The sequence below is a fragment of the Globicephala melas genome, chromosome 10 (assembly GCF_963455315.2).
Source record: "Globicephala melas chromosome 10, mGloMel1.2, whole genome shotgun sequence".
Taxonomy (NCBI): Eukaryota; Metazoa; Chordata; class Mammalia; order Artiodactyla; family Delphinidae; genus Globicephala; species Globicephala melas.
In genome coordinates this window covers 16,886,043-16,900,893 of record NC_083323.1, presented here as the reverse complement: position 1 = coordinate 16,900,893, position 14,851 = coordinate 16,886,043, and the positions used below count along the sequence as shown (strand labels likewise).

General features: G+C 41.4%; 1 protein-coding gene across 2 annotated transcripts in view; it reads right to left on the bottom strand.

Annotated features, from left to right (window-relative positions):
- Window positions 1–14,851, bottom strand: part of ALDH1L2 (aldehyde dehydrogenase 1 family member L2) — a 52,253-nt gene that overhangs the window by 30,991 nt on the left and 6,411 nt on the right. For both annotated transcript variants that reach the window (XM_030856191.3, XM_070046440.1), the window contains exons 2-7: window positions 11,906–12,050; window positions 7,013–7,247; window positions 5,125–5,290; window positions 3,317–3,418; window positions 3,016–3,105; window positions 618–752 (exon numbers count right to left, since the gene is read on the bottom strand). In XM_030856191.3, the coding sequence (XP_030712051.1) occupies window positions 618–752; window positions 3,016–3,105; window positions 3,317–3,418; window positions 5,125–5,290; window positions 7,013–7,247; window positions 11,906–12,050 (873 nt within the window). The remainder of the gene's footprint in view (window positions 1–617; window positions 753–3,015; window positions 3,106–3,316; window positions 3,419–5,124; window positions 5,291–7,012; window positions 7,248–11,905; window positions 12,051–14,851) is intronic.

The window sequence follows — 14,851 nt, the reverse complement described above, 5'->3', positions numbered from 1 at the left end:
CCAGATGGACTCTGCAGGCTACAATCTTAGTAACTGATCTATTCTGTAAGCCAACAGAAAGTGTCTGTGAGCTGCAAATGCCCCTTTGCTTTCTTTACTGGGCAGCTGCCCAAGAACCCAGAGAGGCCCAGAGTCCATGCTCCCAAGCACAGGCAGAGTGGGTGGGCGCCTGCCTGGTGAGGCAGAGGGGGGAGCCTCTGAAGAGGGCCACACCATCTGATCCTCCCAGACTCTGCCAGTGGGAAGGCAGACAGACAAGATCACTCTCTGTTTTACAGATGCGGAAACTGAGCCTCTGAGGGGAGAGGCGTCCTGCCCAAGACCAGTAAGTGGCAGAGCAGGGATTCACGACCTGTTTCCTGACTAAACTCCAAGATCTTTCTACTGTATCACAAACGAGGCTGTGCGGGTCCTCGGGGCCCGTCCTGAGAAGCCTTCTTCTCATCAAGGTACCTAGAGCCAGCTCATCCCTAGAGAGAAATGGAGCACAGACACCTTGAGCTCCCACATCCCACTGCAAAGCCAGACTGCCCTGTGAAAGCTAGTCCCTCAATAGCTTGGGTTTATCAAAGGAAACCAAAAAAGTTATTTTAGAGGTAACCATGTTGAACACTCACTGCTTTTCCATCGTTACCAAAAAGAACAAGGCCGCTTTTGGTAACAAGACCGGGCTTCCTGGCACCTTTAATTTCCAGTGGTTCTCCAGGAGGGATGGAGCTATTCAGTAATGATGAGCCATAGAAAGTGACCACCTAATAAAGAGATCAAACCCAGGTTGTGAAAGGGGGAAGTGGAGGCTGGTTATAAGGGTGTATGCGAGCAGCAGTCCTGGCAAAAAAGCTGAAGTTGCAATTCTCATCTATGACAAAATTTGGGACCCCCCCCACCCCCAATGATATCAAGCATCTATGGAAATGACACAAAGCAAGAGATAGTCTGTGAATGTGTGACTGAAGAGTTTTAAAAAATGACGCACATCCAGGTGACACGAGTATACATTTATCATTTATGCACATTGACACAAAGGTGAATGAGATAAAAGCTCTCACAGACTTTGCAGCCTGAAGGTAGGGTTTGTGGGGGAAGTGGAGGTGTTGGTGGGGTATCAGGGAGGGCACATGCAGAGTAGTAAACAAACTATTATATTGCAGTGGGATGTACGATGGGAGGTACAGGTGCTTTGTGTGTTGGTTTATGGAAACAGGACTGGATCCAGACTGTAACTAAGAGAACTGGATACTAATTGATTTGTTGTTATAATTATTATTATAATTCTATGGCCATTAGCTATCATTTATTGAGCATTATAATGTTTAATAGTTATTGAAAACTCATTCTATGCCAGGGACTAAGTACTTCGATGAATTAACGTGTATTAACCCATTTCATCTTCACAACAACCCCAAACCTATAAAGGAGGCACTATTATTAGTCTCATTCTACAATGAGGAAACCAAGGCACCCATTGGTTAAATAACCTGCACCCAATGGTTAAATAACCTGCCAAAGGTTACAGGGCAAATAGTTGCAAAGCCAGAATTTTAATGGAAACATTCTGGCTTCAGATCCCACACTTTTTTGTGTGAGTATATCTGCTTTGAAAAACTGGGTATTATCAGTTGTGGTAAAATATATTCATATGCTATGATGATGTCACTCTAGTCTAAGATATACACCCAGTACTAACCATGTGATCAAGGGTACATGTGCAAGGATGCCCATGGTAGCATTCTCTATTTTTTTATTGAAGTATAGTTGATGTATAATATAAAGTCACAGGTGTACAATATAGTGACTCACAATTTTTAAAAGTTATACTCCATTTATACTTATAAAATATTGGCTATATTCCCTGCATTGTACAATATATCCTTGTAGCTTAATTTATAAATAATAGTTTGTACCTCTTAATCCCCTGCTCTTATCTTGCCCCCCAGCCCTTTCCCTCTCCCCACTGGTAACCACTAGTTTGTTCTCTGTATCTGTGAGTCTGCTTCTTTTATATTACATTCACTAGTTTGTTGTACTTTTTAGATTCCATATATAAGTGATATCATACAGTATTTGCCTTTCTCTGCCTGACTTATTTCACTTACCATAATGCCCTCCAATCCCACCCTTTAAGCACTGCACTAAACCTCTTCCCTTGGTCCTTCGTTGATCCCACATATTTTTATTGACACCTAATATGCACTAAGAACCCTGTGTAAGTGCTGAGAGTATCAAGACAATAACATGATGCTCTTGCCCCTGAGGGGTTCACAGTCTACAGGGGTAAGAGGGATAGATACATAAAGAGAGGCTTATAGTATATAATATGCTGTGTCAGAGCTAGGCAGGGCGTTACGGGAACAGAGAGAAGGGATGCCCAATCCCGCCAGGCTGGGCGTGTGAGGTCAGGAGACTTCCTACAAGAGGTGAAACCTGAGAAGCTGAGTTGAGTGGAGATCTCACAGGGATTAGAAGGCCTTTCCTGCCCCCCCCCCCACCGCCCCTGCTGCATCCCTCCCCATGCCTCTCACACCTGATCCTCACACCTGGGGCTACAGCTTCACTGAACTCTACTGCGAGTCCCTGTCCAGGTAATATGCTCTCCTACCTCTGGGTCTTTAACTCTTTGACTCATTCTCTACCTGTTGACCTCTTCTCCAAGTGCAAGCGAAACAGTCAGCTTTTCTAGAAAGCCTTTCCTAAGACACCTGAATCTGGGCCTCAGTTACATCATTTGTCTACTTCATTGTGCGTGTTTATTCACTTCTCTGCCTTCTCCATAAAACTGCAGTCGCCCTGAGAGCAGAGGCTGTGCCTAGTGTCCGCTTCACACCAAATGCTCAATACATGGGGAGTAAAGAGGGAGGTGGTCACGTGTACCTAGAGCTCTTTTAGCTGGTCACGTGTACCTAGAACACAGACTCTCCTCACAACCAAAGGAAGAACCAGAGGAAGACTAGACTTATGTGTAATACCTCTTACAAAGGTTATATGCAAAAAAAAAAAAAGGTTCCTAGAACATACCTGTCCATTTATCTCTGTCCAAGCTCCAGGGACTTTATCATGACCTCGGATCCAGTTATGTAAAGCTTCAGCAGACTGATCCCAAGAGATCTAGAAATGCACAAAGCACAGGTTGAACTTCTAATGCTGCAAGTCTCAAAGGCAATAGAAACATTTCTCTCCATCAGTGGCGGACATGAGTAGGGATGGGGTAGCAGCCTCCCTTGGAGATTTACCTTTTGGTAGGAAATGGTAAACTGAGAACTGCTTAAAGGTGGATGACAATAAACTCTGAGATGTGTTACTGAGTTGATATAAATACCTCAGCGTTTTCCTTTTTCTGGATACCTTCATATGTTGCAGCTTCTTCTGACTGGGGCATACGAGCAGCTTTTCCATCAGCTATGAGCTGGACAGCTTCCACCTAAAGCCAAAAATATTAACTGTGTTAGAGCCCAGTGGTCAACAATGACATGGCCTGTTTAACTGAAGTTTCTGTTGAACAGAATTACTACATATAAATCAATCTGTCCAGAGAGTCAGACTTTGATAAAAATAACTACCATTTCTTTGGATCCATAATTATGCCAGGCAGTGTGGTGCCTACTTTATGTAAAATATCCCTTGCAGCATCATACCAGTCCTACAACATGGGTATTATTAGTCCTGTTTTACAGAGGAGGAAACTGAGGCCTGCAAAAAGCCTCAAGCTACTAGCTCGAGGAAAAGCAACTAGCTCAAGATCACAGAGACAGCTTGTAGGTGGTAGAAGCAGGATCCGCATCCAGGTCTATCTACTGCCAATATCCATCCTGTACTTTTTAAAATGACTCCTTTATTTAAGCAAATTTCAATCTCCCCTTGGTGTTTCAATGGAAATTTCAGGAATATAATTGTAAAATAAGTCATTGTGGGTTATTTCTGCTCATCATGATGATTCTAGAAAGTCATATTTAAGGAATTCAACTGGCTTTCTAGCTTAGGACACCTGGAATTAAAAAACAATTAAAACTGTCCATGAGTTTGATTGCCTTTGGGATGTGTCCTACATCCCCTTCCATGCCATATTTATGTTTACCTTGAGTTGAGAGCCTCTCTCCTTCACTGGGAGACCTATGTGAGCTCAAGTTCTCAGTTTTCTCTCTAAGTACTCACAGCTGAGTACTCCAACCTCCACAAGAGCACGTGGAGGGAGCCACCTGGGAACAGGGCCAAGTTTACAGCTCATTCATTCCATCTATTTCTGGCTATTATAATATCACCAGGTACAGGATCCAGGCTTGCTCGAATGCTACTGAACACACAAAATACTATTTTGATTATAATGATCATTTTGAGCACCTGTGTGTGCCAGATGCTTTACACAAACGTCATTTAATTTTCACAACAACCCTGTAAGTCAGGCAGTATTATCCACATTTTATAGATGAGGAAACCAAGGCTAAAGAGGCTAAGTGACCTGCCTATTATACAGCAAATAAGTGGTGAAACGAGAACTACTCTCTTAATCGTTAAATGATACAAAGCACTGCTCTCCTCTCTCCTAAATCAATGGCTGCTTCTTTATATCATCTTACTGTCCATCTCTGTGTTGTACTTCTACCATATCAAACTATAGAAGACATTAAATGACATGGAAATTATCTTTCAATGTTTTTACAGGTTAATGTATTTTTTCTTTGTGGTGCACATGTTTTGAGCCTTTAATCCAGAGCATATCTGAACAAATAAAGCAGTGTTAAATTTCACCCTTTTACATAGACTGATTTTAAATGTTTTTGAAGAAAGCCCAAATTACATATCAAAATTTCTTAAGATTCTGCCGCTTCTTTACAATTAGTCATTATAAACACGGCTGGAGATTCAAATATTTGGTAAAATGAATGAAGGAGTTTGATTACTACTTTATCCACTTGATCACTGTTCTCAGAAGAACAAGTCAGATTCATAGACTAAGAAATTCTAAAGTGCAGATTTCCACCCTCAAAATACCATCCTACTGGCAAATATAAAATCTAATTTTATTTTGGGGCTTTTTATTTTTAGTACAAATTCACAGGAGCAAATTCTCAATAAAAGAAAAACTTTAAAGCATTACTAAATTCTCCTTGATAGCATAAATATACTGACCATGGCCTTGATTCCTTCAGGAAAAAGAAATCGATTATAAAGTGCATCCACTGTATCATTGGGTTCGACATCACATGACCTCTGGAGGAGGATTGGTCCTGTGTCTAAACCATCATCAGCCCAGAAAACAGAAAACCCAGCTTTCTTATCTCCCATGATTAGAGTCCTGGGAAAAGAAGAGTTTCAACATAAAATGTTGGTTAACTGTATCATAAGGTGATAAATTAGTGACATTAAAGTACAAGGTGTTTACAATGGAAAATAGACAGTGAATGAAACTATTGTGAAAATTACAGCAGAGCTGGGAGATGTAAACACTCAAAAAAAGCAGAACTTAATGGTACTGCTACTTTATACAACCTCATCTCTGTAGTCTTTCTTGTTAACACATACTAATGACTTATAGTCTATTCAAAAAGCCATTAGAGACCATCAGTACTACCCCCCACTGATTCCCAGGTGTCGGCTTTCTACGGCAGCATCGAGTAATTTTGGCCACCCATGTCCAGTTCCTACATTGTACCTGACCCCGTATTAGGCAGAATAAGATAATGGAAGATAAAACAGAAGATGATCAGTGCAATGTGAAAAGGAGAACTGATTATTAATTTAGGTTGTGTAATTCAGGTACAAGCGTCACTTAGAGCTAGAATTAGTTCTAGATTAGCTATAAATTGTAGTAAAAGATGGTTGATTAATTCAACTATTTGTATTTTGTATTCTGTAAGTTTAGCCTAAGAGGAAATGCTGGCCCTACAGACCTTATAATACATACGATAAGCCAGATATATGAAAATACATACATAAGAGAATATCAGAGAGCACGCTAATATCGACAGAGTATGAACTGGTAGGTCAGCCATGCTCTCCATCTAATCATTTTTACCTCTCTGAGCTACTAATCAAGCAAGACCTAAATCAATCAACCAACCAGTCAATCAACCACTCTTTTCAGAAATATTGAGGAATTAATTGGCATTGTGTTATCTAAGGGCCTTGAAAATATTCATGTATTTTGACCCAATGATTCTGCCTGTGCAAGCAATGTGAACTGAGAAAAAAAATACATGTTTAAGTACAAAGATATCCACTATAGTACTATTTACAAGAGCAAAAAAGAAATCAATTCATGTAATTGGCCTTAAAATACAATGAAATGCTTTTTTTTTTACCACATTTAAACTAAGTATAGATTTTCTGCCTATCTGATAACTTGACACTAAGAGACAGCTGGGAGATATGCAGGTAAAGAAGAAAAGGTAGAGAAGGTGGGAAAGGCCCACCTTGACCCACAGTATAGTACACCTATAGGCCTGGGCACCTACAGTATACCAGGCAGCATTCTTGATACTGGGACATACGGCAGTAAAAATGTTAGACCAGAGTCCTATTTCCCCTCAAGAGGCTTAAAGTAGAATGGGGGAAGTCACACCATGAGAAAGATAATTTCAGGTAATTCAATATTTCCTGAAATGTACTTGAGATATTCTATGCAAAAAGATGTTCTACGGCCAAATAAGTGTGGGAGCACTTTATACTCAGATTCCCTCTTGGAGATTATGATGCCCACATTGAAGCACATATTAAAATTTCTGAGTCCTGAGATAAAGAAATCCAGCATAAACCAAACTTGTCTAACCACAGGACCTTTGCCTGCTCAATACCTAGTTACATCTGATAGAGCCAATACTCCATAGATTATTCTTGAGAAACACTGTTCTGGCTTATGCAGTACCTCTAGATCTCAGGGGAGTTTGTGCAACAGTAGCAGCCAATCGGGACCTCACAATTGTTCAAGCATACCTAGTTGCTTGATCACCTAGGTAAAACACAGAAAGATTACAAGCAATGGGAATGGGCCCATCTTGGTTATTTAAAAAAATCTCACCAGTTGATAGCAGAGGCTCCTCTGTGTCTGGGAAGGATAGATGGGTGATAAATGATGGAACCGTGCTTAGGGCTGTCAATTACATCCATGGGGATGAACTGCGTGCAGAAGGGAAGCACGTTTAGCTCAGCACCCACAGATCTGTAGGCCTCCACCACCTCCTTTATGGTCTTGCCCTTGACTCTCCATCTAGGGAACTTGAACACAGGGGTCCCATTTTTCTCTGCAGCCAAAGCTGAGCATGAAAGAGAAGATTATTTTCATCAAAAAAGTTTTAGTCATAATTTTGTATTACTATGGATCCACACATTGTAATTTCATGAAACATTTACAAATAAAACATGGTAAAGAACAATTTAGATTCTGACCAGGATTTGACATGATACAATTTTATCAAGATGCATTTATTTTTCTAATGTGATTTTTATCTATATAGTTAAGGCATAATATGATCCAACTCAGAAGTTTGTGGCTAGACAACGTTTTGAGATTTTAACTGAAGCTGCTTCTTTTATAGATCAAAAATTGTACCTTTATTACTGATACAGCCATTTAAAGGACATTTGTTTGTTTGTTTCTTAAGATTTGGAGTCAAGTGCCAAAACATCACCACCCCAATTAGACGTAGCCTCTGGTACAGATGGAAAACCTTGATTCCCTTCCCACACCTGTTTCCTGGGGGGGAAGTCCCTTTTATCACAGGGAAAACTGTAGACTGGAACACACTCTCCCCGCCAAACAGGCAGATCCCAAAAGATAAATGGAGAAAGTGATAGGGATAGAATAAGATAGTTACACAGATAGAAATCCCACTAGGGGAAGATAGAGAGAGAGAGACTTCAGGAGATCACCATAAGCTAGACACCAACAAGAAAATGCCCAGACCATCGGGCAGCTAAGCAACAATCAGAACATTTTGAAACTAAACAGACTGACTTAGGCCAATACCACAGAAAAACAGATATAAGCCTGCATTCGGCCTTGGGAGGTCTATAAGATAACAGACCCTGAGAAAAACCGCATTCTTGCATGTAGCCAAGACAGGTAAACAGGTGAAAGGGGAAAGAAACTAGGTGGAAGGGGACATTATACCAAAACCTGAGACAAATTACCATATTTTAGTATATGTTACCACCCTTTTGCTAATATGCATATGATTTAAATAGCGCCATGACAGTCCGGTTAGACCATGTAGGGTCAAAGGAGGAACTAATGATGTAAGCCTTGACATATACACAAAATGAGGAAGAAGGTGGTCTTCTTCCCTCCCATTTTTTCTTTGACTATAAAAATGTAGCCCTCTGGGGACTTCCCTGGTGGTCCAGTGGTTAAGACTCGTGCTCCCAATGCAGGGGGCCCAGGTTCGATCCCTGGTAGGGGAACTAGATCCTGCATGCATGCCATGACTAAAGATCCCGCATGCCGCAACGAAGGTCCCGTACTCAGCAACAAAGATCCCCTGCGCCGCAAGCAGTGCTGCCAAATAAATAAATAAACATTAAAAAAAAAAAAAAGTAGCCCTCTTTGTTCTTGGGGCCGCACTCCCTTGCCGGCCTGCTTGTACCCCTCAAGCCTCCTATGCTAATAAACTCAGTCTTTGCCTGCCACTTTGCCTCACCCTGAACTCTTTCTGTGCTGAGACAAAAGAACCTGAGCTTCAGTAAGTCCTGACACTAGGTAAGCGGTTTCAATGAAAAGAAAAGACAGTGGGTTCAAGTCCCCTCCTAGGTCAGGGATTGTGATTCAAGCCCTAGTCCGAGGTGTGGCTGGGTTTGAGTCCCACCTGAGGAGGAGTGTGGTTTCAAAAGTAGCTGAGTTGAGGTGCGTCTGTCTAGTTCCTTCTCCTAAATTCGCCCATAAAATAAGTTAGTGGAGGAGAGAGGCCAAGAGTGGAGAATCCATGCTCCCTGTAAGGGTTTTCCGTACTGAAGCAGATCCCAGACTCTTTGCTCAGGAAATGTTGTCCCTTCTGAAAGGAATGACTCCTTCCTACCTCTGTGTGAAATGGAATGGCCCTCCAAAGTACAGACAGCACAAGCCCATTTTTTCCATAATAAAATAGCACTTTTATTAACTATATACCTTACATATATTAAGTATATATATTTATTCTCCATCAATAACACAAAGAAACTACCTTTTCGGCAATATCCAGAAGTCTTAACTAAGGCATTGTACCTGCATGTTCGGGCTTCCTTTCCTTTCTCCCCATCTAATCATCAACATTCATAGACTCTGCAGGGGATGATGCCTCCATGAAGCCTAAAGGCCAAAGCCTAACAAGTCCTAAAATGGCCCTGGCCTTCAAGGTGATGCTTTAGTCAATCCAATTGGGAGAATCTGAGAGACCAGTATAATAATGTTTACAAAATGTAAATGTTCCTAAAATGTTCAAAAACCTGTGAACAAAACAAAATGTCAGATGATAGGAAAATGGGTAAATGGTGGTGAAGAAAATGTGGTGAGGGCTTCCCTGGTGGCACAGTGGTTGAGAGTCCGCCTGCCGATGCAGGGGACACGGGATCGTGCCCCGGTCCGGGAAGATCCCACATGCCGCGGAGCGGCTGGGCCCGTGAGCCATGGCTGCTGAGCCAGCGCGTCCGGAGCCTGTGCTCCGCAACGGGAGAGGCCACAACAGTGAGAGGCCCGTGTACCGCAAAAAAAAAAAAAAAAAAGTGGTGAAATTGGGAGAAAATTGTGAAAGGTTAGACTGGGAAAGAAAAATGGGGTGGAAGAGACTTAGAAGTCTTCATTTGAAAAATCCACTCCACTGAGACAAGCTTGAGCCATTCAGGTGTTGCTCCCCCATATTGATTTTTGGCTGCCCCAGGACTATTTTTTGTTGCTCTAGTTGACTATACTGACAACAAAAATCGCCGCTGTCATTATTGATCCTTTTTATGAATCAGGTGCCGTGCTGAGCCGTTTACATACATTATCTCATTTAATCCATGTGAGATGGGTATCACTGAACTAAGCTTAATGAGTTTAAGTGACTTGTCCAGGGTCACACAGCTATCAAGTGGCAGAGTCAGAACTAGTTTCATGATTCTAGAACATACACTGTTAACCATATGCTGGGACCAGGCACCAGGGAAAAGTTCATTTCCCAGGAAACAGTTTGAAAGGAGGTGTAAGAGTCATATGCTTGCAACTCTTCTGAAGTTCACTGTACATGGTAGAGACTCTTAGTTGCCCCTTTCCTCCTTTACCAAGGATTCCTCTACTTTAGCTGAACACATGGCCACCCCAAATAAAATCTGTATTTCTCAGCCTGTTCTGCAAATAGATTTGGCCTATGACTAAGTTCTAGCCAACAGGATACAAGTGGGAGTAATATGTAAAACTTCTGGATTATGCTTAATAAAGGCTTGCTCTCTGCTTCCCATCTTGCCCTTTCTGCTTGCTGGAATGCAGAGTTGATAGTGGGGGCTGAAGCCACTACCTTGGACCATGAGATGGAAGCCCAGTGTTAATAATGGCAAGACAACAAACTGAAGGAGCCTTCACTGTGATAAGTATCTGGCTGCCACAACAGCTGTGATGGTCAATCCAAACTTGAGAAAGGGACTTCTCTCTTATTTAAGCTAATATTATTTGAGGTCCTCCTGATTCAACAGCCAATCTGATACCTCAGCTGTAAGTCCTTCCAAACATCCCACACACAAAGCTGGTGGGAATAGATAATGATGAGACAGGTAGTCCCGGCGACGGGAATCTGTCCCCTTCTGCCCTTGGAGCCAGGTATGAATTCACGAGGCAGATTCCCTCAGAATTTCCCAGGTTGAGATAATCTTTTTCTGAAACACGGATAATTTCTACATCAAGTGGTTAAATCCATGTGCATATGTGCTCTTGGCCCAACTCTGTTTTAGATTGACTCTTTTTTTTTCTTCCAGTTTTACTGAGATATAATTGATATACAACACTGTGTACGTTTAAGGTGTACAGCATAATGATTTGACTTACATACATCATGAAATGATTATCACAATAAGTTTAGTGAACATCCATCCTCTCAGATAGATATAAAATTAAAGGAAAAGAAACAAATTTTTCCCTGTGCTGAGAACTCTAGGAAGTTACTTTCTTAACAACTTTCACATATAACGTACAGCGGTGTGAATTACATTTATCATGCTATGCACCACATCCCTAGTCCTTATTTATCTTATAATGGGAAGTTTGTACCTTTTGACTGCCTTCATCCAACTACCCCAGTAACAAGAACTAGAATAAACCCCAGAGCTGATTCCTCCAAGAAAGAAAAGTAAAATTTTAGGGTTATCACAGATATTGTTTTCCAACCAATGTATTGCATCATACCAGTGATTTATAAAGATTCAAGTCATAAGTCACGATTTCTAGATGCTAGTTCTTATTCCCTACCTGTAGACTGTTTCTTGCACTCTTTCTCAACATAACTATAGCATGCAAATCAGAATCACGCTGTCGGTTTGCTCTGAGGATGGCTATTTTCTTTACCTACCTTAATAACCAAGCAGTCATAGCTATAATTTGTTCTGAGATAAATGTATTCTTTATGACCCCACATCAATTGCTATTGTTGGGTGTGGGCTTCCCTGCATTCCTATCGGCACCTCTGCAACAGACATTACTCTAGATGTCCCATAGCACCTTTGGAAAGTCACAAGTGTAATTCAGGAAAAACACATGCTTGGAAATTCCTCTGAGGGACCTGGTGATTACCATGGAGGTAAGTGGAGAAACTTAGTAAAATAGGGGCCGGCATCTTTGTCTTGAGGCCCACAGAGAAGGGAGAGTTTCTGAGTCTGTATCTGCCACACAAATAGACTTGGCCTAAGAAGGCTTTCAACAGGCAGAGTGGAGGCCAGTGCAGTCCTTGATCCAGGTGTTCCAAGATACACTCACCCAGTGGGTCAGCTTTTCCATCCTTATCTGGAACTGTGAACACTCCCACAACTCGGTGGCCCTCTTTGCAGAGGTGGCTGTAGACTTCTTGTCCAAAGAGGCTCTGACCAATAAGTGCCACCTTCAGCTTGTTTTTGAAATAAACCTGCGAAGCAATTCAACAGTGACAGGTATTAGTATGGATAGAAGACATATGGATAATAAACACTCTTTTTTTCAATCATACAAGATGACTTGGGCATTACAAAAGGCTCAAAGATCTACACAGTAGAATAGTTATTGACATACACTGAACTCAGACTACATGCTATATAGGTAGTAGTGAAAATAATTTCACACCTAAGTATTCCTCATTTTCCCTTTGCTCCAACTCCCTTGATTATTCATTATAATCATTGGGATTGCATATATTTTTACAAGGCATTTCAACTCCTTGACGAAATGAGGCCAGATGTTAACAAACAAGCATAAGTTTCATAGTTAAAAGGGGTGTAATTCTGAGCAAGATCTACTTCAATATGGACAATGCTTTTATGTCCTGCAATTTTTTTATGCCCACCTCCAAAAGATGCCAAGAGCTAACATCTAGTATAACGTAGGGGTCAAAAGCAGATCCTAGACTATCTGAGGTCAAACCTAGGGTCACCCACCCCTTGTTAGTTGTGTGACCTTTAGCAAGTAACTAACTTCCATTTGCCTTTTATTCTCCTCATCTGTAAAACTGGAATAACACCAACTCACACAATTCTGATTGAGGTAGATGACAATATGCATTAGGTTTACTGCAGTGTCTGACACAAAGCACTGTTTAAGTAAAAGCTTTAATAATGTTTTAAAGGCTTTCCTATATACTAGACAATTCTACGTTTTTTCACACGGTCCAGAATTCTACAGTCCTTGGTAAGTGGCATAAACTCATTTGGTCTTAAGACATGGACTGAACTAATGAAATGTTCTTTATAGCCCTTGTAGGTTTCTTATAAGTTAATGCAGTCATTTGGCTTCAAACTTGACCTGCACTGATAATGTCACTTACAGTCTTTACTTATAGTATATTGTAATTTGCTGCAGAAAAGTCAATGTGGGGCTTCCCTGGTGGCGCAGTGGTTGAGAGTCCGTCTGCTGATGCAGGGGACACGGGTTCATGCCCCGGTCCGGGAAGATCCCACATGCCCGGAGCAGCTAGGCCCGTGAGCCATGACCGCTGAGCCTGCGCGTCCGGAGCCTGTGCTCCGCAACGGGAGAGGCCAGAACAGTGACAGCCCCACGTAACACAGAAAAAAAAAAAAAAAAAAAAGTCAATGTGCTTCATTACAGATACTATCCCAGACCCTGCTGTAAATTGTGCGTAAGGTCCTATATACCGTATTGATCTTCTCAAATGTGAATGATTCTGAACCCCACATTTGGCCCCATAGATTTCAGATAAGGAATTGAGGGCTGCACATAATTTCATTTATTTTAATCCTCACAACTATCCTGTTTTCTTATCCCCCATTTTGTACCATTTTATGAATGAAGAAACCAAGACTTAGAAATATCAAGTATATCTCCAAGGTCATACTAGCAAAACAAGGGAGAGGTAGGATTTGAATCCAGGGCCATCTGACCCCAAAACCCATGAAGGTACTTAAAAATAAAATGAGCCACTACTGCCCATCTCTTCCATCTCCTTTTTTAGAACTTTAACACTGATGCACAAAAATGCAGTGATTGTCAATAAATATAAACACCACATAGATAAGAGCGGCACTAAAGGAGTTAAAGTTTTTAAGGACTGTCTTTAAGCAATTATGCCTTCTGTAAATTCTCCCAAGATGGAACCTTTTCACAAAGCTTAAGGTAACATGTTGACATGATGATTGTTAAGATGGTGATGAAGAGCCACCAGGTGAAGCAGGCTAGCTGCAGGATTGTGCATGGAGAGGTAATCAGAGGGTCACCACCTCCTATGAGCTTCCCGTCTTGGCAAAGAACCAACCCCAGCTCCCCAGAGTTCTTTCCATCTTTCATTCCTCCACGTTAGAATACGTCTCCACAGGATTTGGATTTAGAATATTTTTCCTTCAATCTAAATGGAATTCATTAATGTTCCAGAAAGTCATTCTAACTTAGTAAAGCCTCACTGTTAAAATCTGACTATGAGGAAAACAATTTTCCCTCATTTCCCACTTTCTTAAGGGCATAGATGGCATCCCTTTTTAGGCATAAACTTAAAAGCCTACAGGTTCAGGGACTTCCCTGGTGGCAGAGTGGTTAAGAATCTGCCTGCTAATGCAGGGGACATGGGTTCAAGCCCTGGTCTGGGAAGATCCCACATGCCATGGAGCAACAAAGCCCGTGCACCACAACTACTGAGCCTGCACTCTAGAGCCCACGAGCCACAACTACTGAAGCCCACGAGCCACAACTATTGAAGCCCACGCACCTAGAGCCCGTGCTCCGCAACAAGAGAAGCCACCGCAATGAGAAGCCCGCGCACCGCAATGAAGAGTAGCCCCCGCTCGCCACAACTATAAAAAGCCCGCGTGCAGCAACAAAGACCCAACGCAGCCCAAAAAAAAAAAAAAAAAGCATATGGGTTCACATCTTCCCTGTGAGCTGATAATTAAACAATTAAGGTTTTGGTATAAAAATTCTTTTCCATGCCCAGCCAAAGTTTCTATCCCAAAAGAGCCTAGAGCTTCAACATCTAATAGATTCTTGCAAACAAACAGATTAACTCTGTAAGAACAGCACAATTTGCCTGCAGATAATGCATGACTATTTCATTTCCTCTCATCAAAAATATCAAAATGTTCTCTAAGTATTCTATCTTAAAATCCTATAATTAATGCTGTTGCTTGAAATAGAACTGACCTGACGTGTTGGCTATCTTACAAAATTTGGCTTTACCTCATACCATTACCAACACCAAATATTTTAAGACTTCTAAAATTATTAGTC